The sequence below is a fragment of the Phocoena phocoena genome, chromosome 2 (genome assembly GCF_963924675.1).
Source record: "Phocoena phocoena chromosome 2, mPhoPho1.1, whole genome shotgun sequence".
NCBI classification, from domain to species: domain Eukaryota; kingdom Metazoa; phylum Chordata; class Mammalia; order Artiodactyla; family Phocoenidae; genus Phocoena; species Phocoena phocoena.
The window spans coordinates 44,396,357-44,421,566 of NC_089220.1; the positions used below are offsets into that span (position 1 = coordinate 44,396,357).

At 41.3% G+C, this 25,210-nt stretch overlaps 1 protein-coding gene across 1 annotated transcript in view; it reads right to left on the minus strand.

Annotated features, from left to right (window-relative positions):
- PELI2 (pellino E3 ubiquitin protein ligase family member 2) overlaps nucleotides 1-25,210 on the minus strand; it is a 201,941-nt gene that overhangs the window by 133,845 nt on the left and 42,886 nt on the right. Inside the window, exon 2 of the mRNA XM_065872183.1 lies at nucleotides 16,433-16,562. Within this exon, the coding sequence (XP_065728255.1) occupies nucleotides 16,433-16,562 (130 nt within the window). The remainder of the gene's footprint in view (nucleotides 1-16,432; nucleotides 16,563-25,210) is intronic.

Consider the following 25,210-nt stretch of genomic DNA (forward strand, 5'->3'; position numbering starts at 1 on the left):
CATTCAACTGTTGATGAACACTTAGGTTGTTCCCATATCTTGGCTAATGTGAATAATGCTGCAATGAACATGGGAGTGCAGACATTTCTTCAAGATTTTGTTTTCATTTCCTTTCCATACGCAGGAGAGGAGTTAGATTGCTGGATCATACGGTAATTGTAGTTTTAGTTATTTGAAAAATCTCCATACTGTTTTCCACAGTGGCTACACCATTTTGCAATCCCACCAACAGGTACAAGGGCTCCCTTCTCTCTACACCCTCAAATACTTGTTATTTCTTGTCTTTATGATAATATCCATTCTAACAGGTATGAGGTGATATCACTCCGGTTTTGACATGCGTTTCACTGATGATTAATGATGCTGAGCACCTTTTCATGTACCTATTGCTCATTTGGATATCTTCTTTGGAAAAATGTCTTTTAAGATCTTTTGCCCATTTTTTAATCATATTGTTTGGGTTTGTTTTGCTATTGAGTTATATGAGTTCTTTATATATTTTGGACATTAACCCCTTATCAGACACATGATTTACAAATATTTTCTCCCACTCAGTAGGTTGCCTCTTCATTTCGTTGATAGTTTCCTTTGCTGTGTAAAAGTCTTAAAGTTTGGTATAAACCCACTTGTTTATTTTTGCTTTTATTGCCTTTGTTTTGGGTGTCAAATCTAAGAAATTATCACCAAGACTAATGTCAAAAAGCTGTCTTCTAGGAGTTTTATAGTTTCAGGTCTTATATTCAAATCTTTAATCCATTGAGTTGATTTTTGTGTATATGGTCTGGTTTCATTCTTTTGCATGTGAATGTCCAATTTTTCCAGCACCATTTACTGAAGAGACCATCTTTTCCCCATGCAGTATTCTTGGCTCCTTCATCATAAATTGATCATATACGTGTGGGTTTGTTTCTGGGTTCTCTATTCTGTTACATTGATCTATGTATCTGTTTTTATGCCAATACCAAACTGTTTTGATTACTATGTAATTACTTTGTAATATAGTCTGAAATCAGGGAATGTGATACCTCCAGTTTTGTTGTTCTTTCTTACAGCTGCTTTGGCTATTTGGGGTCTTGTGTAATTCCATATAAATTGTAGGATAGTTTGTTCTGTATTTGTGAAAAATGCTACTGAAATTTTCATAGAGATTGCATTGAATCTGTAGATTGCTTTGGGTAGTATGAATATTTTAACAGTATTGATTCTTCCAATCCATGAGCACAGAGTATCTTTCTATTTTACTTGTGTCTTTTTCAATTTCTTTCATCAATGACTTTTGTTTTTAGCGTATAGATTTTTCACCTCCTTGGTTAAATTTATTCTGAGGTATTTTATTCTTTTTGATGCAACTGTAAATGAGATTTTTTTTCTTCATTACTCTGATAATTCATTACTGAATTTCGTACATTGACTTTTGTACCCTACAACTTTACTGAATTCATTTATTAGTTCTAAAAGTTTTCTGGTGGAATCTCTAGGGTTTTCTATATGCAATTTCAAGTCATCTGCAAATAGAGACAATTTTACTTCTTCCTTTCCAGTTTGGATGCCCTTTCTTTCTTTCCTCCCTCGCTCTTCCTTCCTTCCTTCTTTCCTTCCTTCCTCCCTCCCTCCCTTCCTTCCTTTCTTTCTTTTTCTTTTTTTCCCCCTAACTGCTCTGGCTAGGACTTCACTTCCAGTACTATATTGAATAAAATTGGCCAGAGTGGGCATCCTTGTCTTGCTCCTGATCTTATAGAACAAGCTGTGGGCTTATTATATATGGCCTTTATTATGTTGAGGTACATTCCCTCTGTACTCAGTTTGTTGGCTTTTTTAAAAAATCATAAATGGATGTTGCATTTTTTGTCAAATGCTTTTTTTGCACTTATTGAGATGAACATATGGATTTTATCCTTCATATTGTTAGTGTGGTGTATCACACTGATTGATCTGCAGGTGTTGAACCATCCTTGCATCCTTGGAATAAATCTCTCTTGATCATGGTGTATGATCCTTTTAATGTACTGTTAAATTTGGTTTGTTAAAATTCTGTTGACTTTTTATATTGGAGTATAGTTGATCAACAATGTTGTGTTAGTTTCAGGTGTACAGCAAAGTGATTCAGTTATACATATACATGCATCTATTCTTTTTCAAATTCTTTTCCCATTTAGGTTGTTACATGATATTGAGTAGAGTTCCCTGTGCTATACAGTACGTCCTTGTTGGTTATCCCTTTTAAATATAGCAGTGTGTACATGTCAATCCCAAACTCCCTAACTATCCCTCCCGCTACCCTTCCACTCCAATATAAGATAAAAAGTTAAAAAAAAAAGACTTGATATATGATAAAGATCACACACAAAAAAAGCACCTTTTGATGCATCCAGAACCAACTGAGATAGCGTTTCCAATAGAACTGCAACAGATGCTGTAATGGGTTTCAACTCAGGGATGTTAGCAGCTTCTAATCCTTAGGTATCACTCCTTCTTCCTCTTTACTCCTCCAGGACCTCTACTTCTCCTTCTGCACCTCTGGCAAATGTACAGTCAGTTCTCTATATGAAATTCCCTTTATTAAAAAAAAATTTTGTTGAGGATTTTTGCTTCAATGTTAATCAGGAATATTGGCATGTATTTTCCTTTTCTTGTAGTGTCCTTGTCTGGTTTCAGTATTTGGATAATGTTGGCCTTATAAAATGAGTTTGAAAATGTCCCCTCCTCTTCCATTTTTGGAAGAATTTGAAAAGGACTGGTATAAATTCATCTTTAAACATTTGGTGGAATTCACCATAAGTCATCTGGTCCTGGACTTTTGTTTGTTGGGAGGTTTTTGATTACTGATCCATTCTCCTTACTAGTAATTGGTCTGTTCAGATTTTCTATTTCTCCATGATTCAGGCTTGGTAGGTTTTATGTTTTTAGGAATTTATTTCTTCTAGGTTGACCAATTTGCTGGTGTATGGTCATTCATACGAGTCTCCTGTGATCCTTTTACTTCTGTGGTATCAGGTGTAACATCTCTTTCATTTCTAATTTTGAGTCCCCTCTCTTTTTCTTGTTGAATCTAGCTAAAGGTTTGTCTATTTTGTTTACATTTCAAAAAAACAGCTCTTAGTTTCATTAATCTTTTCTATTGTCTATTTTGTCTCATTCATTTATTTCTGCTCTGATCTTTATTATTTCCTGTTTCTACTAACTTTGGGCTTAGTTTGTTCTTTTGCTAGTCTCTTGAGGTATAAAGATAGGTTGTTCATTTGCTGTACAGCAGTAATGAACACAAGACTGTAATTCAACTACACTTCAGTAAAAAATAAATTTAAAAAAAGGTAAGTTGTTCATATTTATATTTTTTGTCAAAATAATCAAACTGTGTTTCATCCTAAAAATACAAATTATCTGTTTTAGGTTTGTATTCCTGTATAGTATCAAGAGATATTCTGGACTTCAACTTTCTACTAATATTCCTTTTTTATCTTCTCTGACAGATTCAGAATATTCACGTTTATGATATCTAAAAGAATAAAACTTTGCTGCCTCTTCATTTATAATAAAATAATAAAATTAATTCTTGTACTTATAAATATCAAAACACCAGGCACTACTAACTCAAGAATTGTAGCGTAGTAACAATGAAAGAAGCCAAAATAAAAACTATTTAAAAGCCGTAGCAGGAGAGGAGCTTCAACACAGTGGGAAGAGTAAGACGAGGAGATCACCTTCCTCCCCACAAATAAATCAGAAATACATCTACATGAGGAACAACTCTTACAGAACACCTACTGAATGCTGACAGAAGACCTCAGACCTCCCAAAAGGCAAGAAACCCCCCACGTACCTGCGTAGGGCAAAAGAAAAGAGAAAAAACAGAGACAAAAGAATAGGGATGGGACCTGCACCTCTAGGAGGGAGTGTGAAGGAGGAAAGGTTTCCACATACTAGAGGCCCTTTCGCGGGCAGAGACTGCGGGGGGCGGAGGGGGAAAGCTTCGGGGTCACGGAGGAGAGCACAGCAACAGGGATGCGGAGGGCAAAGCGGAGAGATTCCTGCACAGAGGATTGGTGCTGACTGGCATTCACCAGCCTGAGAGGCTTGTCTGCTCAGCCGCCAGGACAGGCAGGGGCTGGGAGCTGAGGCTTGGGCTTCTGTCGGATGCCGGGAGAGGACTGGGGTTGGCAGCGTGAACACAGCCTGAAGGGGGCTAGTGTGCCACGGCTAGCCGGAAGGTAGTCTGGGAAAATGTCTGGAGCTGCCGAAGAGGCAAGAGACTTTTTCTTGCCTCTTTGTTTCCTGGTGCACGAGGACAGGGGATTAAGAGCATTGCTTATAGGAGCTCCAGAGACAGGCGCCAGCTGCGGCTATCAGTGCAGACCCCAGAGACAGGCATGAGATGCTAAGGCTGCTGCTGTCGCCACCAAGAAGCCTGTATGTGAGCACAGATCAGTATCCACACCTCCCTTCCGGGGAGCCTGTGCAGCCCGCCACTGACAGGGTCCCAGGATCCAGGGACAACTTCCCTGGGAGAACGCACGGCGCGCCTCAGGCTGGTGCAACATTATGTTGGCCTCTGCCGCCGCAGGCTCGCCCAGCAACCGCACCCCTCCCTCCCCACTGCCTGAGTGAGCAGAGCCCCGGAATCAGCTGCTCCTTTAACCCCATCCTGTCTGAGCGAAAAACAGATGCCCTCAGGCGACCTACAGGCAGAGGCCGGTGCAAATCCAAAGCTGAACCCTGGGAGCTGTGCGAATAAAGAAGAGAAAGGGAAATCTCTCCCAGGAGCCTCAGGAGCAGCGGATTAAATCTCCACAATCAACTGGATGTACCCTGCATCTGTGGAATACCTGAATAGACAACTAATCATCTCAAATTGAGGAGGTGGACTTTGGGAACAACGATATATATAATTTTTTTCCCTTTTTCTCTTTTTGTGAGTGTGTATGTGTAAGCTTCTGTGTGTAATTTTGTCTGTATAGCTTTGCTTTCACCATTTGTCCTAGCGTTCTCTCTGTCCTATTTTTTTATTACTTAAAAAAATTTTTTTCTTTATAATTATTATTTATTTTATTTTATTTTATCTTCTTTCTTTCTTTTTTTCCTCCCTTTTATTCTGAGCTGTGAGGAGGACTGTCTCTTGGTGTTCCACCCAGGTGTCAGGGCTGTGCCTCTGAGGTGGGAGAGCCAACTTCAGGACACTGGTCCACAAGAGACCCCCCAGCTCCATGCAAGAGCAAACGGCAAAAATCTCCCAGAGATCTCCATCTTAACACCAAGACCCAGCTCCACTTAACGACCAGCAAGCTACAGTGCTATGCCAAAGAACTAGCAAGACAGGAACAAAACCCTATCCATTGGCACAGAGGCTGCCTAAAATCGTAATAAGGCCACAGACACTGCAAAACACACCACCAGACATGGACCTGCCCACCAGAAAGACAAGATCCAGCCTTATCCACCAGAACACAGGCACGAGGTGCCTCCACCAGGAAGACTACACAACCCATTGAACCAACCTTAGCCACGGGGATCAGCCACCAAAAACAACAGGAACTACGAACCTGCAGCCAGCGAAAAGGAGACCCCAAACACAGTAAGTTAAGCAAAATGAGAAGACAGAGAAACACACAGCAGATGAAGGAGCAAGGCAAAAACCCACCAGACCTAACAAATGAAGAGGAAATATGCGGTCTACCTGAAAAAGAATTCAGAATAATGAGAGTAAAGATGATCCAAAATCTTGGAAACAGAATGGAGAAAATACAATAAATGTTTAAGAAGGAATTAGAAGAACTAAACAAACAAACTAAGCAAACAAACAGTGACAGACAACAAAATAAATGAAATTAGAAATTCTCTAGAAGGGATCCATAGCAGAATGACAGAGGCAGAAGAATGGATAAGTGACCTAGAAGAAAAAAATAGTGGAAATAACTACTGCAGAGCAGAATGAAGAAAAAAAATGAAAAGAATTGAGGACGTTCTCAGAGACCTCTGGGACAACATTAAATGCACCAATATTCGAAATATAGGGGTCCCAGAAGAAGAAGAGAAAAAGAAAGGGACTGAGAAAATATTTGAAGAGATTATAGTTGAACACTTCCCTAATATGGGAAAGGAAAGAGTTAATCAGGTCCAGGAAGCACAGAGAGTCCAATACAGGATAAATCCAAGGAGAAACACACCAAGACACATATTAACCAAACTATCAAAAATTAAATACAAAGAACAAATATTAAAAGCAGCAAGAGGTGGGCTTCCCTAGTGGCGCAGTGGTTGAGAGTACGACTACCAATGCAGGGCACACAGGTTCGTGTCCCAGTCTGGGAAGATCCCACGTGCCATGGAGCGGCTAGGCCAGTGAGCCATGGCCACTGAGCCTGTGCTCTGAAATGGGAGAGGCCAAAACAGTGAGAGGCCCGAGTACTGCAAAAAAATAAATAAATATAAATAAATAAATAAATAAATAGATAGATAGATAACTAGATAAATAAATAAATAAAAGCAGCAAGGGAAAAACAATAAATAACACATAAAGGAATCCTCATAACATTAACAGCTGATCTTTCAGCAGAAACTCTGCAAGCCAGAAGGAAGTGGCAGGACATAGTTAAAGTGATGAAGGAGAAAAACCTACAACCAAGATTGCTACCCAGCAAGGATTTCATTCAGATTTGACGGAGAAATTAAGACCTTTACAGACAAGCAAAAGCTAAGAGAATTCAGCACCACCAAACCAGCTTTACAACAAATGCTAAAGGAACTTCTCTAGGCAGGAAACACAAGAGAAGGAAAAGACCTACAATAATAAACCCAAAACAATTAACAAAATGGTAGTAGGAACATACATGTCGATAACTACCTTAAATGTAAATGGATTGAATGCTCCAAATAAAAGACATAGACTGGCTGAATGGATAAAAAAAACAAGACCCGTATATATGCTGTCTACAGGAGAGTCACTTCAGACCTAGGGACACATACAGACTGAAAGTGAGGGGATGGAAAAAGTTATTCCATGCAAATGGAAATCAAAAGAAAGCTGGAGTAGCAATTCTCATATAATACAAAATAGACTTTAAAACAAAGACTATTACAAGAGACAGAGAAGGACACTACATAATGATCAAGGGATGAATCCAACAATGGGATATAACAATTGTAAATATTTATGCACCCAACATAGGAGCACCTCAATACATAAGGCAAATACTAACAGCCATAAAAGGGGAAATCAGCAGTAACACAATCATAGTAGGGGACTTTTAACACCCAACTTTCACCAATGGACAGATCATCCAAAATGAAAATAAATAAGGAAATACAAGCTTTAAATGATACATTAAACAACATGGACTTAATTGATATTTATAGGACATTCCATCCAAAAACAACAGAACACACATTCTTCTCAAGTGCTCATGGAACATTCTCTAGGATAGATCATATCTTGGGTCACAAATCAAGCCTTGGTCAATTTAAGAAAACTGAAATCGTACCAAGTATCTCTTCCAACCACAATGCTATGAGACTAGATATCAATTACAGGAAAAAGTCGGTAAGAAATACAAACACATGGAGGATAAACAACACACTACTTAATAACCAAGAGATCACTGAAGAAATCAAAGAGGAAATTAGAAAAAACTAGAAACAAATGCCAATGAAAACACGATGACCCAAAACCTATGAGATGCAGCAAAAGCAGTTCTAAGAGGGAAGTTTATAGCAATACAAATCCTACCTTAAGAAACAAGAAACATATCAAATAAACAACCTATCCTTACACCTACAGCAATTAGAGAAGGAGCAAAAAACCCCAAAGTTAGCAGAAGTAAAGAAATCATAAAGATCAGATCAGAAATCAATGAAAAAGAAATCAATGAAACGATAGCAAAGATCAATAAAACTAAAAGCTCCTTCTTTGAGAAGATAAACAAAACTGATAAACCATTAGCCAGACTCATCAAAAAAAAAAGGGAGAAGACTCAAATCAATAGAATTAGAAATGATAAAGGAGAAGTAACAACTGACACTGCAGAAATACAAAAGATCATGAGAGATTACTACAAGCAACTCTATGCCAATAAAATGGACAACCTGGAAGAAATGGACAAATTCCTAGAAATGCACAAACTTCCAAGACTGAACCAGGAAGAAATAGAAAATATGAACAGACCAATCACAAACACTGAAATTGAAACTGTAATTAAAAATCTTCCAACAAACAAAAGCCCAGGACCAGATGGCTTCACAGGCGAATTCTATCAGACATTGAGAGAACAGCTAACACCTATCCTTCTCAAAGTCTTCCGAAATATAGCAGATGGAGGAAGACTCCCAAACTCATTCTATGAGGCCACCATCACTCTGATACCAAAACCAGACAAAGATGTCACAAAGAAAGAAAACTGCAGGCCAATATCACTGATGAATATAGATGCAAAAATCCTCAACAAAATACTAGCAAACAGAATCCAACAGCATATTAAAAGGATCATACACTATGATCAAGTGGGGTTTATCCCAGGAATGCAAGGATTCTTCAATATACGCAAATCTATCAATGTGATAAACCATATTAACAAATTGAAGGAGAAAAACCATATGATCATCTCAATAGATGCAGAGAAAGCTTTCGACAAAATTCAACACCCACTTATGATAAAAACCCTCCAGAAAGGAGGCATAGAGGGAACTTTGTTCAATATAATAAAGACCATATAAGACAAACCCACAGCCAACATCGTCCTCAATGGTGAAAAACTGAAACCATCCACATAGACCAGGAACAAGACAAGGTGGCCCATTCTCACCACTATTACTCAACATAGTGTTGGAAGTTTTAGCCACAGCAATCAGAGAAGAGAAAGAATTAAAAGGAAAACAAATTGGTAAAGAAGAAGTAAAGCTGTCACTGTTTGCAGATGACATGATATTATACATAGAGAATCCTAAAGACGCTACCAGGAAACTACTAGAGATAATCAATAAATGTGGTAAAGTAGCAGGATACAAAAGTAATACACAGAAATCTCTGGCATTCCTATACACTAATGATGAAAAATCCAAAAGTGAAATTAAGAAAACACTACCATTTACCACTGCAACAAAAAGAATAAAATGTCTAGGAATAAACCTACCTAAGGAGACAAAAGACCTGCATGCCGAAAGTTATAAGACACTGATGAAAGATATTAAAGATGACACAAATAGATGGAGAGATATACCATGTTCTTGGATTAAAAGAATCAACATTGCGAAAATGACTCTACTACCCAAAGCAATCTACAGATTCAATGCAATCCCTATCAAACTACCACTGGCATTTTTCACAGAACTAGAACAAAAAATTTCGCAATTTGTATGGAAACACAAAAGACCCCGAATAGCCAAAGCAATCTTGAGAACGAAAAAAGGAGCTGGAGGAATCAGGCTCCCTGACTTCAGACTATACTACAAAGCAACAGTAATCAGGACAGTATGGTACTGGCACAGAAACAGAAATATAGATCAGTGGAACAGGATAGAAAGCCCAGAGATAAACCCACACACATATGGTCACCTTATCTTTGATAAAGGAGGTAAGAATATACAGTGGAGAAAAGACAGCCCCTTCAATAAGTGGTGCTGGGAAAACTGGACAGGTACATGTAAAAGAATGAAATGAGAACACTCCCTCACACCATACACAAAAAGAAACTCAAAATGAATTAAAGACCTAAATGTAAGGCCAGACACCACCAAACTCTTAGAGGAAAACATAGGCAGAACACTCTATGACATAAATCACAGCAAGATCCTTTTTGACCCACCTCCTAGAGAAATGGAAATAAAAACAAAAATAAACAAATGGGACCTAATGAAACTTCAGAGCTTTTGCACAGCAAAGGAAATCATAAACAAGATGAAAAGACAACCCTCCGAATGGGAGAAAATATTTGCAAAGGAAGCAACTGACAAGGATTAAGCTCCAAAATTTACAAGCAGCTCATGCAGCTTAATATTAAAAAACAAACAACCCAATCCAAAAATGGGCAGAAGACCTCAATAGACATTTCTCCAAAGAAGATATACAGATTACCAACAGACACATGAAAGAATGCTCAACATCATTAATCATTAGAGAAATGCAAATCAAAACTACAATGAGGGTTTCCCTGGTGGCGCAGTGGTTGAGAGTCCGCTTGCCGATGCAGGGGACGCGGGTTTGTGCCCCGGTCCGTGCAGATTCCACATTCCGCGGAGCGGCTGGGCCCGTGAGCCATGGCCGCTGAGCCTGCATGTCCAAAGCCTGTGCTCTGCAATGGGAGAGGCCACAACAGTGAGAGGTGCGCGTACCACAAAAAAATAAAAATAAAAAACAAAAACTACAATGAGATATCATCTCACACCAATCCGAATGGCCATCATCAAAAAATGTACAAACAATAAATGCTGGAGACGGTGTGGAGAAAAGGGAACCCTCTTGCATTGTTAGTGGAAATGTAAATTGATACAGGCACTATGGAGAACAGTATGGACATTCCTTACAAAAAGTAAAAACAGAACTACCATACGACCCAGCAATCCCACTACTGGGCATATACCCTGAGAAAACCATTATTCAAAACAAGTCATGCACCAAAATGTTCACTGCAGCTCTATTTACAATAGCCAGGACACGGAAGCAACCGAAGTGTCCATCAAGAGATGAATGGATAAAGAAGATGTGGTACATATATACAATGGAATATTACTCAACCATAAAAAGGAACGAAACTGAGTTATTTGTAGTGAGGTGGATGGACCTAGAGACTGTCATACAGAGTGAAGTAAGTCAGAAAGAGAAAAACAAATACCGTATGTGAACACATATATATGGTATCTAAAGAACAAAAACAAAAGGTCATGAAGAACCTAGGGGCAGGACAGCAATAAAGACGCAGACGTAGAGAATGGCCTTGAGGATACGGGGAAGGGGAAGGGTAAGTTGCGACAAAGTGAGAGAGTGGCATGGACATACACTACCAAACATAAAATAGACAGCTAGTGGGAAGCAGCTGCATAGCACAGAAGATCAACTTGGTGCTTTGGGACCACCTAGAGGGGTGGGATAGGGAGGGTGGGAGGGAGGGAGATGCAAGAGGGAAGAGGTATGGGGACATATGTATATGTATAACTGATTCACCTTGTTATACAGCAGAAAGTAACACACCATTGTAAAGCAATTATACTCCAATAAAGATGTTAAAAAAGAAAAAAAAAAGCTGTAGCAATTTTAAAATCGAGGATAATGATAAACAGATGATTCTTTGCAAGAACAGAAGGCTTCAGCTTCACAATGAATGTGCAGTGGAGATATGCCACCACTGTCTCTAAGAGCCAGGCTGGACAGACAGACAGTGAGTGCTGCAAAAAGACCCCACTAAAGTCTACAAAATTAGCTTGAACTAATGAGTTCACACTGAAATTTGTATTATTAGTTTTTACCACTTCTCCCAGTTACTGTTACATTATCCACTGACCGAAAAGGAAGAGTTTTAATATCTCGTCAAGCAGTCGAGCCATCCCAGTGGGAACAGCTTAAGAGCAGCCCTGGTTGTAACAACTACATTAAATAGCCCCAATTTTTCTCTGAACTGTCACTGCTAGACCACTGATATTTTCCATTCTGAAATAATGCCAACTGGAACAAAGTGATATTCAATTACTTCTTAAAAGTAAAAATACCCAAAAAAGGAGATTTCAATAAAGCACAATCTAAGAAGGGAAAACCATGATGAAGAGTTTTCCACAGTAATGTTGCTAAATTTAAACCACGTTACCAGCAAAATATTTACTTATCAGACAGCATCACCATCCCCACCACAACCATCTACTGTTTACTGATTAAATAAGAGCAAAATCGTTGCCCCACATCATTAAAAAGTAAACGAACAAGCATAAATCGACTTAAATTCTCAGTCATATTCTGCCACTCCCTCTGCTAATCATCCTTCAATGTTTCCCCTTGGAAAAAAATCCAAATTCTCCAAGCAGGACCCCAAGAGCTCTAGACCTCCCTGCTCGCCTGGCTAACTCCTCTTTACCGTTCAGCTCGCAGCTCACAGGCCACTTCCTCAGAGATCCTCCCCCTTCCACCCAGACTAAACTCTGTGCCTCCTCTTCTCATAGCACCGTATTCTTTTTCCACACCATGCTTTTCAAAATATTCAGATAAACGTGTATCCACGTGATTACTTATTGTTTGCCTACTCACGAGACGATTAGCTCCACGCGGACATGTTTTGGTCCCTGTAGTACATCCAATACCTAGATGATGGCTGGCCACAGAAAAGGACTAGATAAATATACGTGGATGAATAAATTGCTAAATGCCCTATATCTATGTAATAGACCTGCTAAAAGTAAAACAGGGCTTCAGGTTTTTCTTTTAACACCTTACATAACAGAAGAAATATCTTTGAGTATTACTATTTCAAGAGCAAATACGTACACAAATGAAGATTACACAAATCTTGATTACACAAATAGCAATTACACAACAGTGGCACATACTTGCCACCCTCATCTGACTTAGCTTGGACACGGGGATGCATGGAAGACTAAGAGAGCCCATTTCCCAGCTGCCACTGCCATCAGCAAAGGGGTCTCCCTGGTCTGCCCCCAGACAGTGGGGCAGAAGGAATGACTGGGGCAGAGGGAAGAAAAAGCATGGTCAGAGGCCAAGCACTCCAATTCTAACAACGGTAATCACCCCACCCTTCCAGAGCTCACTTGCATACCTCCAGTGAAAGATGACCCTTTCATCACCAATACTGCAGAATCACAAATTTCACAGGAAAGCACTGCTGGTTCCAGTCAAACAGCCTCTGCCAAGTACTACCACACACCCTGGCCTTCTGATGGGAAACAGGGTGAGAGAGAAGGAAGATGAGAAAAACAATCCGGCAGGGCCTGGGAAGGGCCCAGAGCCAGGGACGCACAAAGAAGGGTGAGAAAGGGAATCTGGGGTGAAGTTTAACACATAACTGGAAGAGCCAAGTGGGCTAACAACTGTGGCAAATAAGGACAGGCTAAAGGGCTGGAAGCTCTGATGAAATCTGATAAGGAGAGTATATGTGTACACGAGTAGAATGAACTGGAGGTCATGGTAACTTACAAGTGACAATGGGCTATAAGGTCCACTGTATCTGTGGGAAATGTGGAACAGAAGTGACAGCCCTTGAAATTGAAAGAGTTACAGCAGTATGCACCACAGATGCTCATGTTCGGTTGAATACAGCCCGGGGAGTCACAGAGACTAAGGTGGGGACGGAGTCAGCGAAACATGCAGAAGGGTGATCTATAGGTCAATGAGGGCAGGAGGCAGGGGAAGAGACAGCTTAGATGAGTAAGGTAGGGTTACAAAAGAAGAGACTGAAATGGAAACAAAATGAAATCATTTCTAATGCCATGAACTGGAAAAGATGGAAAAAGAACATATTACTGAAAAACCAGGATTCAGTTAAGGTAAGGTAGTAGAAGGAGCATTTGAAGAAAAGGTTAAATACCTAAGAGACTTTGTCTAGGAGGCCAGCAGAGCAGGTGGCAGCAGGAGCGGCCGGGCAACACGGTCCGGGGATGGGAGCTTGAGGCGGAACAGGAGGAGGGAGGGATTTGTGACTAAGGTGCTAGGTTCAGGTAGGATGACATACTATGCACAAGGCCCCCAACATATAGGTACCAACATAAATAAGAGAAAGGCGATATGGGGTAGGTGATCAGCTCACAATAAATATGCCTGGTCCATTCATCTCCCTTGGACATGGTTGACTGACCCTGTACGGGCCTATGAGATTCTCTTTCCTGAAAATTAAAAACCTTTCAAAGTGATTGAAGGTAGTTGGAGCCACTTTATAACACCCTGGAAAGAATATCTATGTTAACTCCTGTGGATACTCTGGTTCTCTTCTCTCACAAAACCTGGTTACTCAATTTTCCCCCGATTCTGAGAGCTGTGCCTACCCTAACCTTTAATAATGTCTCCATGTATGCTTTGTTTGTTTTAGCCAGAATCATTTCTGTTGCTTATAACCAAAGTATCTTTCCTGATTTAACATGGCTTCTGCCCATAGCTAACTCATTTTATAAATGAGGAAACGGAGGCCCTGAGAATTTTTTTTTTTTTTTTTTACAGGTTATAAGACCAAAACCTGGGACTTCCCTGGTGGCACAGTGGTTAAGAATCCGCCTGCCAGTGCAGGGGACATGGGTTCGAGCCCTGGTCCGGGAAGATCCCACATGCCACAGAGCAACTAAGCCCGTGCACTACAGCTACTGAGCCTGTGCTCTAGAGCCCACGAGCCACAACTACTGAAGCCTGCACGCCTAGAGCCCGTGCTCCGCAACAAGAGAAGCCACCACAATGAGAAGCCCGCGCACCACAACGAAGAGCAGCCCCCGCTCGCTACAACTAGAGAAAGCCCGCGCGCAGCAGCGAAGACCCAACACAGCCAAAAATAAACAAATAAATTTATTTTTTAAAAAAAGACCAAAACCCAATTGTCCCTACTATACTACTCTCAGCGATTTTTTAAAAAACAGATTTAGACAGACAGCTTCCAAAAGACTTATAATCCAAATAACGTCAGATAAAATCTAGGTATAAAGGTAAAATAGAAAAAGCCTAAAACTGGAGCAGATGGAGGTGGCTAATGAGTCTGGAAGAGCCACGATCTTCTAATAGTAGCTAGTGGAGGATATAGTTCATATTCTACTGTAACATGAAGCCGGTGTAACGGAAGATTTCTATAAATTTTTTTAAATATCTAAAGCCCTTGTGTTAATATAAAATTTGGATTAAAAAAAAGTAAATGTAAAAAGGTACAGAGCCAGAGAAAGGAAAGAGAAATATCAACATATAGACAAAATTATAAAGACCGTGTCTATAATAGCAGAATATTTTTGGCATCATCACATGCTTGTCTTGGTATCCTTCCCCTCCAAATATTTTGGGACTGTAAAACGTTTCTCATACTTCCTTGACCTTCCAAGATTCTGTGGCCATTTCACTTCCTCCTTTTCTCAGAACCTTCGTAAGGCTGATTTCCTTTGTTTACCCTATCAAGTGTCCTTTCCTCCCTAAAACTTTCACTTTATTTCCCTTTTTCTAGCCTAAAACTTGGCCACTATGTATTATTCTTCCCTGTCTCCCTGGTGCTTGATATCTTCTCATCTAACCACTCCCTCCCTAACCCAAGACAGTCTGGACTGGCACATTCTCACAAACTTTTTCCGAGGCACTGTCTCAGAAAGAACAACAGGAACTTTTTATAAAAACGTTAACAGAGGTGACCTGTTGCTAACACTGAGTATAAATACCACATATGCTTCCATGAAGCTGTTCATTTCTCTCTGAACCATGGGTTTTCAGTAAAAAATGGGAAGCAAGTCTCTCATTTATTCCACATGGTCCAAGCCTATTATGATAAACAAACCTAGTGGCGCAGTGGTTGAGAGTCCACCTGCCGATGCAGGGGACGCAGGTTCGTGCCCCGGTCCGGGAAGATCCCACATGCTGCGGAGCGGCTGGGCCCGTGAGCCATGGCCGCTGAGCCTGCGTCCGGAGCCTGTGCTCCGCAACGGGAGAGGCCACGACAGTGAGAGGCCCGCGTACCGCAAAAAAAAAAAATTGTTTTAAATAAATAAAAAGGAAACTATATTACACATTAAGTAACGTACTTAATTAAAAGATAATCTAATAGACGATATCAGCCAGAATGGAAATTCAGGGTTCCCCTCCACTTATATATCAAAAAACAAATGAAATAATCATAAAAAAATGAACATTTTATATACTTCAAACTTACAAGAGGAATATGTATCATAGACTTCTTAGAGCACTTAGCTCTGTTTACTTCCAATCTTTCTAATAATTACACAAATTCAATTCCATGTACATGTAGATTATGTGAAAACACCCACTCCTTAAGTAACAGAAGGGAAACAGCAAATCTTAGTGAGGTTTATATCAAAATTTAACATAAAAACTCTCTTCAGGATAAAGAATATCATTTATCTTTCAACCATAACTATTCTAAATTGATAATATGCTGATTCCACTATATCCTAAATCAGTCGTTCATTATGGGGTGAGGACTGGGGGACAGATGGGAGGGGTGGGGAGGGGTGGAAGGGGAGGGGAGGGGAGGGGAGGGAGGGGAAATGTGGCAAGCCCTGGAGCTACTTTTGGTTGTCTCCATGGTGGTGGCAGTTGGGGGTTGGGGGGCTGAGGTGCTACTGGCATCTAGTGGGCAGAGGCCAGGGATGCTGCGAAACATACAATGCACAGGACAGCCCTTCACAACAAAGATTATCCAGCTCAAATGGTTGAGAAACTGTCCCACAGAGAAATGAGACCCAAAGGGAAGAGCAGCTGATCAGCAATAACCATGAGTCACCGCCGGCCCTCTCGGTTCCTAGGAGCCCCTACCTTGGATGCCTGCGGCGTGGATATCACATGGACCGTGCTGGGTTTGACTCCGTTAGCCTTCGGCCGCTTGTAGAGTGCAAATCTGCTTTTCCTCCGGCCTCTGTCTCCATTAGGTAAAGCACCATTGTACCTATAAACAGAGATGAGAGGGTTCATTTATTTGTAGATTTTAAAGGCATTAAGAATAAAAGTTCGACGGCCTAAGGGAAAAGACAGGAATGCTCACAAAGACTTGCCCACTAACCGCCCCACAAAAGGGACACAGAACAGACGGTTCACAGACGTCAGCTATGATAAAGTTCAAATCACTTCCGGAAACTTAATTGAAGAGTGATGTACAAAGTAATTACAGGTTTCCTATTCTATAAAGTCAGACGCTTCAAATCTTTTCAGAAGAGACCAAGTATAAAATAAGCAAATGAAAATTCTGCAGAGGCCGTATTAGTGCTGGCTCAACTCAGCAAGCGCAGTCCTAATGGGCCCCGGAGAAACACTCAAGAAATATTTTTAAATGAACTAGTTAGAAGCTAGCATTCTAATTAAACCTCATCTCTCACTCGCAAATCATGTTAATGTCTGTAGGATCTTTATTTGTAAGACCCAATTTAGTTACTTGCATTCTTAAAAGTTCGGAATTCTCCACCTTCATTCCCATGGCTATTTGAACCCTATACTGTCAGGTTAGCAAAAACTAGCCTGCAAAATTAAACATAAAGTACGACTCTACAAGAAGGTTGACCATTAAAAAGCCCAAAGGTAGAAAAGATGAGTTTTAGTCCACTAACAGATATCTCTAAAAGTCACCTGGAAAACACTACTGTCCTTAAGCAGATTTCCTGAATTAATACTTTAAGCCAGTACCAGTGTTTAAAAGAAATGCAGGATTGCAGGAGGGTTTCCGTTTTCACCTGTATTTTCTAACTCTGGATTAAGGGTCCCTGTACGTTCTGACCGCTTCTCATGCTGCCACACTGCCATGTCTATTCTCCAACTCCCTCTTGGCAGAAATTCTTTTCAAAAAGAGAACCGAAAGAAGGAAGGGAATTGTTTCCAATCTGTGTGGATAAACATAACAGCTCCAAAGCTCCCTCGGAGCACCAAAGTCAGGGGCAGTGCCTGTGGTGTGGCGGCTCCACCCTCTCCTGGAAGTCTTGCCTTTGCCACTTGCCCGTCAATCCCAGAGATCATGGTGGCCATGATCTCTGGGTAGGACACAAGGCCCACTGAGAACAGTGAAAGTCAGAACAAGGGGTTTGTGGTGTTTGTTTTACAATTCGGTAGCTATAGTATGACAATGGATTTAAATTATCACCAGAAATTATTCCTGCTGTGTTTTTAATGTCTCCATTTCCATCACAAAGGAACGTCAGCAAAAAGAAAATGTCTCTAGAATACAAAAATAATTTGTTTCAAGTCTTATTCCTCTCCTTTTTCTGAGGCAAGATCAGAATAATGTGCATTGTTTTCTTAAACATATCTGTGATCACTACTACAAAGAACATATCCATGAGTAAACAACGATTATAAACTCACTTTGTCCTAATATATTTCCGTGTCACTTAAACCAAGATGAGCATCCTGTATTAAGAGAAACGTACGTGAATCAATCAAAGGCAGGGCTGTAAACAATTAAGGGACATTTTCACCACTGTGGCCTAGAGGCAATTGGTACAAGATCTGGCAAGGTTCCTTGTGACCCTCACACTTGCCCAGCTCTCCGCTGCATCTTTCTCTCAACTATATACTGCTGGTCAAGGACAGCGAACCTAGTAAGAGCACGGCAGGTGCTTTTGAAGAGATCTGCTCACCATGACATCCCTTCTCAGGAATCCAGCCCTGAACTCCCTAAGGGGAGCCCCGGCATCATGTCTGAATGAAACGGCCAGGCCAGCATCCTCTCCACCACCCTGGAGCTGAATAGCTGGAGGCAGACATCCGGCCCGAGCTGGCCAATGACATTCTCATCCCGGAAAACGCAAAGCCGGACGAGAGACAACCGCCAGTCTGCGTGGGTGGCCAGAGCTGCAAACTGGAAGCACGGGAGCTGTGGGGATGTCACAGTCTGTTCCGTGATGAAGCAGCAGAGAAGTGAGGAGTGAAACAGATGAACAGAGACAAGCAACAAAAAGAGATGGAAAGAGGGTCCTTAAGGGCTTCTATTGGCCCAGATGTACTCTGACCCTTGTTGGTGAAATTCTTTTTAGTTTCAGCTAACTCAGGTTGGTTTCTGCTACTTGCAACCCCAAAGCCATATCTAATATAAAGGTGAAAACACAAAAACCAGAAATGTCAACCTTAACATATGCAAAAGCATTTTCATTTCAACTGCCTGAGCAGAGATGCACAGATATTTCAGGTTAAGCAAATATGCCAGTCCACTTAATATGCCTGCTTACTTAATACATCTACATGACACCCAGTGAAAAACCATGCTGGAAATAGTTAAGGCAGTGGAGAAAACAGTGTCACGATGAGAAAAGTTTCGAATCAGGTTAAGCTACATGGTCATTCGTTCAATATTTATAATGCCAAGTACTAGAGCTGCAACGATGAATATCAACCAACCCGTGTTCAGAGCTCTCCACTTAAAAGCAGAGAAAGACATAAAAACAAGCGTGACATAACACTCGTGCGACAAGATGCACTAGTCATTCAAAGCACGTGGGAAGAGCCACGTCAGAAGCCCTCACAGAGCAGAGAGTGTGAACTTTCTTGGACTCTGAACAAGATGACTAAATGGGGAATGCAGGGCAATCGTATGTACAAGGGCAAGGAGTGGTTCAGTGCTGTGGGAGCGTAGAGTTCAAGAGGACAGACGCAGAGGGCTAGGAGGGTAAAAGGTGGGCAGGGCCCAGATTACAACCCCCTGATACGCCACGACAAGGGGCATGGCCTTTTACCCTAAGAAGAATGGGAGTTGGTAAGATGTAAGCAAAGGACTAACATGATTGCATATGAAGTAATCATGAGGGCAGCAGCATGCAAGACGCACATCTGGATTAGAGTCAGGATGACTGGATGGGAGAACCACCCTAACCTGAGGAGGAACGTAGCGGGTGGCCCTCAGAAAGACAGGTCCATGTCCCAGAACCTGTGAAGGTGACCTTACCTGGAAAAAGAGTCTCTGCAGACGTAGTTAGGGATCTGGAGATGAGATCATCCTGGATTGCTGGGGGCCCTAAATCCAGTGACAAATGTCTTTAGGAGACACACACAGGGAAAGAGAGGAGACGACCAGGTGAAGATGGAGGCAGAGACTGGAGTTAGACGATCACAGGCCAAGGAACGCCTGGAGCCACCACAAGCGGGAAGAGGCAAAGGAGAACCCTCCCCCAAGGCCTTCAGAGGCAGCACGGCCTTGCGGACACCTTGATTCCAAGATGGGAGGCCTCTGGAACTGTGGGAGAACAAATTCTGCTGAGTTGTTTTCAATGCTAGATGAACATGAGAATTACCAGGGAAACTTCATAAAAATATGCGTGCCTAAGCCTCAAGAGATGCTGACTCAGTAGCTCTGGGACAGAACTTTTAAAAGTTCCGCAGGTGATCCTTACTTGCAGCTACAGCTGAGGACCCTGGTTTTAAAGGCAAAAAATCAATAGTAATTGGTGAGCTATGGTGTGGCCGCACCAAGTGAGGGACAGAGAAAGGGAATATCACGTAGGCTCCCGGCCAAGGCCAAGGCGACGGCACTATTAGAAATAGGAATTACAGGGACATCCGGGGGAAGACATGTATGAGGCAAGAGAAGTTATAAACTTGGGTGCCTGCACCATACAGGTGTGGAAGTTAAAATCATGAGAGCAAATGAGATTACTCAAGAAAATGTACAGAAGGCAAGGACAGACCCTGGGAAAGATGACCGTTTAAAGAAATAAACCGTAATTCACGGAACTATTCGTCAAAAAAGTGACTTTCAACATATGTAAATTTCAAACAAAATAAATACCTTTTATATCTTCAAAAAAATAAATAAACCCTTCTTAGTCATAGGCAGAAGGACCAGGACCAGTAGAAAGTTGCATTACCAAAGATAGGAGAAGAGAGAATTTTAAGTGTTTAATCCGTTAAGAGGCCAGTCAGAAATGCGCAAGTATGATTTGGAAAAGAACACGTCGTCACTGGTGACATCACCCACCTTCAGAGCAAACCAGCAACGCAAAAACAAGCAAAGCCCTCCAGCGCCGAGCCTCACTGTGAGCCTACCCTCTCCTTCCCAGCTTCTCACGGCCAAGAACCTCAAAAGAGGGCTCCACACCCACCGTCCCAATTCCCTACCTGTCGACTCCTCAGCCCACTATTGTTTGCCTCCAAATCTAAAGGTACATTTGCTCATAAAGGCAAAAAAGTACTATTCCATGAAAGAGGGTCAGAATGCTGTCTGGCCCGGCAAGCTTTTCAGCCAGCAAGTTTGTAGAAATAAGATTTCCAAGTGCTGCGGGCATACCTGTCTCAGCTGCTAAACAAGGGTATTCTGATTCAAACCCACAAGTTGCCTTTCAAGCTTCAAATTAAAAAAAAAATTCTGGAAACTAAAAAAATCCACTTATTTAGTAAATGTGTGATGAAAATGTAGCTCTTCATATACGCAGGGCAAATAGGTGGTAAAGGTATTTGGAAGCTTCAGAGGACAATGAAAAACCCTTGTAAGAAACCTCACAAGGTAAGAAATGGTGTTTCTTGGTTTAAAATTCAGAGTTCACACATTAATTCTTTTAAATAGCATTTGCTGTGCATTTACTATGTGCCAAGAAACCTTGTAAGGGAGGCTCCTCGTGGGCAGTAAGAGGCTTGAATGACTGGAACACGCATAAATTGCACAGCTGGGAAGGGGCAGATGGGACTCAAATCTACATCTGGTTTTGTCTGACTCCATATTTCATACTCTTTCCAGTAGCCAACATTGACAATTTTTAAATTCAAGGCATTTCCTGGCAAACACCACAAAGACACATTCTTGAGAAGACGCCTGCCACCTAAAAAATGCATTTGTCAAAAAGAATTTTCTATAGGAAATAACAGCAAGAGAGGGCGTGCCAGGGGCTCCCAGCCACACTTCGGAGGCATCACATTTGATCTTAACCAGTCTGAACGCACGGAGCAGCACCTGTGTGGGCTACAGAAGTGAAGCGTCATCAGCATCAAATGGCCACATTCCAGAGGCAGCCCAGCTTCCCATTACAGACTGAAGGCTCTGCCCTCCCTCGAAAGCAATATCTCTGTCACCTGCACATATAAATCACAAGCAACTACTGTAGCTAAGACAGACTGTACACTGCAGATGAACAGGTCGGGGACACTAGAGACAAGAGAGGGGAAGGGCACTGGAGTCTGATAAACCCCTGCACCGTGGCCCCCCGGTCTCAAGGAGTGCACATCAATTCACCACGATAGTGAACGCACTAACGCACTGCTGCAACCGTGCATATGAAGATGTACGTAAACCAGTAAGTGCCTGACACTGGCTTTACATCATTACAGCCCGAACTCCTCATTATTTAAGCTATCAGATGCATCTGGACTTGCACTGCCCGACTGAACTCCATACATAAAGCCCAGGGACACAACAGTATCTATTTTCCTGTGCCTAACAAATGCTGCGTATTGTACGGTTTCATAAAATAAATAGTAGACTTTCAATTCCAGCCAGAGAACTAACTATGGCAGCACCATTACAGTCTACTCCCTCTGGGGATAACCTGCTGCAGCTTTTTAAACGTCGATTCATTCAGAAAATCTTCCTGGGCTTGGCCTCCAAATGAAAATTCTCAATGCCCCATTTCTGGTTGGAAATGGTCTCTGCTCCAAGTAGCTACTTCAGAGCTATTGAATATGAAAATATATTTATATATAAAATGTGTAGGTGCATATATTCATTCAAGATAGCATCAAGCGAAGTCCATGGGGTGAGCCAGGCCCACGGCTGTGTGCTGAGGGGCTAAGGATACGAGACACCCTGTCTCTTAACAGACTCAGTCAGGTGGAGAAGACAGATCAGGTGACAGTTATAAAACAATACTGATAAGTGCCAACGAAAGTGAGTTAGAAAACACAATGGAAAAAAAAAAATCAGAACAGTAACTCTGGGATTACTTTAGGACACGGTCATAAGTCTTGGCATGCCCTACATGTGTGATTCAAGTCATAGAACCTTATTAATAGTCTTCACCAACCCTGTGTGACACCACCAGTCAATCTCCCATTTATCTCACACCATTTGGACTGGATGCTCTTTGAGGAATTTCCTATTTCTTTGTGTATCCTCCCTTCACCTCTACGTGGTACCTTAAAACCAAGGAGGGGATCGATGAAACAGTCACCACATTAATATGGAAATAATAATAGTGGTTTAAGGGATCAAGAGAGGAATTCTAGCTCCAACTCTTTTCCTAGCTGGTGCTGTGAACTTACCTAAGATGGGACTGTTTCCTCAGCTACAAAGACAGCAACACAAAAGAACAATTTCAATTTTAAAAAGAGATTCCCAAACCTCTTTCAAACGTTTCAATTTGATATGGACAGAGAAGGCATTCCATCCAACTCAAATACCAGGATCCTGTCTAAGAAGGGTGAAGGTTGTGGCTATTATTTTAGCAACTGGCTTTGATCTGCTGCTACACTTCCAAAGACCCCTCAATTCTTTATGGCAGTTGAGGTGTGGCAGTTACAGCTACAGGTTGAGGTTTTCCTTCTCTTGAGGATTTTTAGCTTCCCCAGACCAAAATATTTCCCAAGGCAAAACATTAAAACGTTCTATCAGGAACGCAATACTGCTCCCACACGCAGATTTTCAGCCGTTCTTCCAGGAATTATACACCCACACACTCTCATCCAGCCGCACTACAGCAAAAGGTACAGCATGAAGGCCAGAGGGAGACCCCATCCTGGCTCTGCGTCCCATCCCATATTTGCACAAGTCCCTGAACATCTCAGAACCTCACTTTCCCTCCCCATAAAGTAGGAAGCTGCTGAGCCCATTCTACCACTTGGATTCTGGAGCAGCGTGGTGGTGGGAGATGAGGGCAAAGCTGTCCGGAAAGGCCCTGACCCCAGCCTCATCGGCACCGCATCTGCAATGACCAGGGCAGGGACTCTGTTCTCTCCTGCATTCATTCAACTCCTATGACTCTGAAGGCCACACCTCCCTACTTGCTTCTTCCTCCAACCAGCCCATACGAAAGAAAAGAGCATGGAAAGCAAATCCAGTCCCCCTAAAACAGAGGAACTGTTTATGAAAAGAAAAATATTTCTTATCTAATACTTGGCCATCTGGTTCTTTGAGGTCATTCTCCTCCCTCTGTCATCTCAAATTGGTACTGTCACTAAAAAACACAAGATAAAGTTTTTTTACTGTATTGAATCTCTGATTTTTGAGCATTGCTGGGAGGCCAACAGTAGAGCGTTTTTACTGAATACCGGAAGGTACGCAAACGTCAGGAATAGAAAAGGCTATTTATGTTACTCTTAAAACACTGACGACTAACGTCTTTTATTCTGCCGTTGGCGCCAACAGTCCAAAATATCTGATTAAATACATATTAATATAACATTAGTCATTTATGTCAAAGAATCTTTTTTACCCATGGGTGAAAAATATTTTTCAAGTATTACCCTGCAGTAATTTTTGATTCCTAAAAGAGAAAATATCATACAAAGTGAAAAAGCCAAAGTATAGCAAGAAATGAATTTGCTATAGTACAAGATCTGTACAATTCACGAATCAGGTAAAGACATCATTTTATCCTATTCCTGAATTAGTACCATCTTTTTCTTGGGGGGGGGGGGGTGGTCTGAGTCATAGCTCTGCCATTAGCAGCTATGTGTTTTACCTGTTTTGTAAATTGAAGTATAGTTACTTTACAATGTTGTGTTAGTTTCAGATGTACAGCAAAGTGATTCAGTTACACACACACATACACACACACACACATGCACACACCTGTTCTTTTTCAGATTCTTTTCCATTACAGGTTACTATAAAATATTCAATATAGTTCCCAGTACGTCCTTGTTGTTTATTTTATATATAGTAGTGTGTATCTGTTAATCCCAAACTCCTAATTTATCTCCCCCCCAATTCCATAACCATAAGTTTGTTTCCTGTATCTGTGAGTCTATTTCTGTTTTGTAAATAAGTTCATTTGTGTTTTTTTAGATTCCACATATAAGTATTATCATATGATACTTATCTTTCTGTCTGACTTACTTCACTTAATATGATAATCTCTAGAATTAGTACCACTTTACACTCCAGACTGCTTTACAGAGTTCGCCAATTAATAATTTTGAGAACCAAATTAAATCCCACACATTCCTTTTTTAATCACTCCAACATTTGCTTATTTTAGCCTCTCATCACCTAAATGAAGACAGGTATATAAATTGTATGTGGTTGACTGAAATACTGGTCACAGTTCTTCACTCCTCCCTGAAGATATGCCCTTTGACATGACTTTATACCTCCAGTTAACTTCCTTGCCCTGGACTTTGGGTTGGACCATGTGACTTGCTTTAGCCAATGGGATTTTTTTTAAGTCCTACAGGATGAGTATACTTTTTTTAAATTTTATTTATTTATTTATTTTGGCTGTGCTATGTCTTCTTTGCTGCGCACGGGCTTTCCCTAGTTGCGGCAAGTGGGGGCTACTCTTCGTTGTGGCATGCGGGCTTCTCATTGTGGTGGCTTCTCTTGTTGCAGAGCACAGGCTCTAGGCACGCAGGCTTCAGTAGTTGTAGCTCGCGGGCTCTAGAGCACAGGCTCAGTAGTTGTAGCACGTG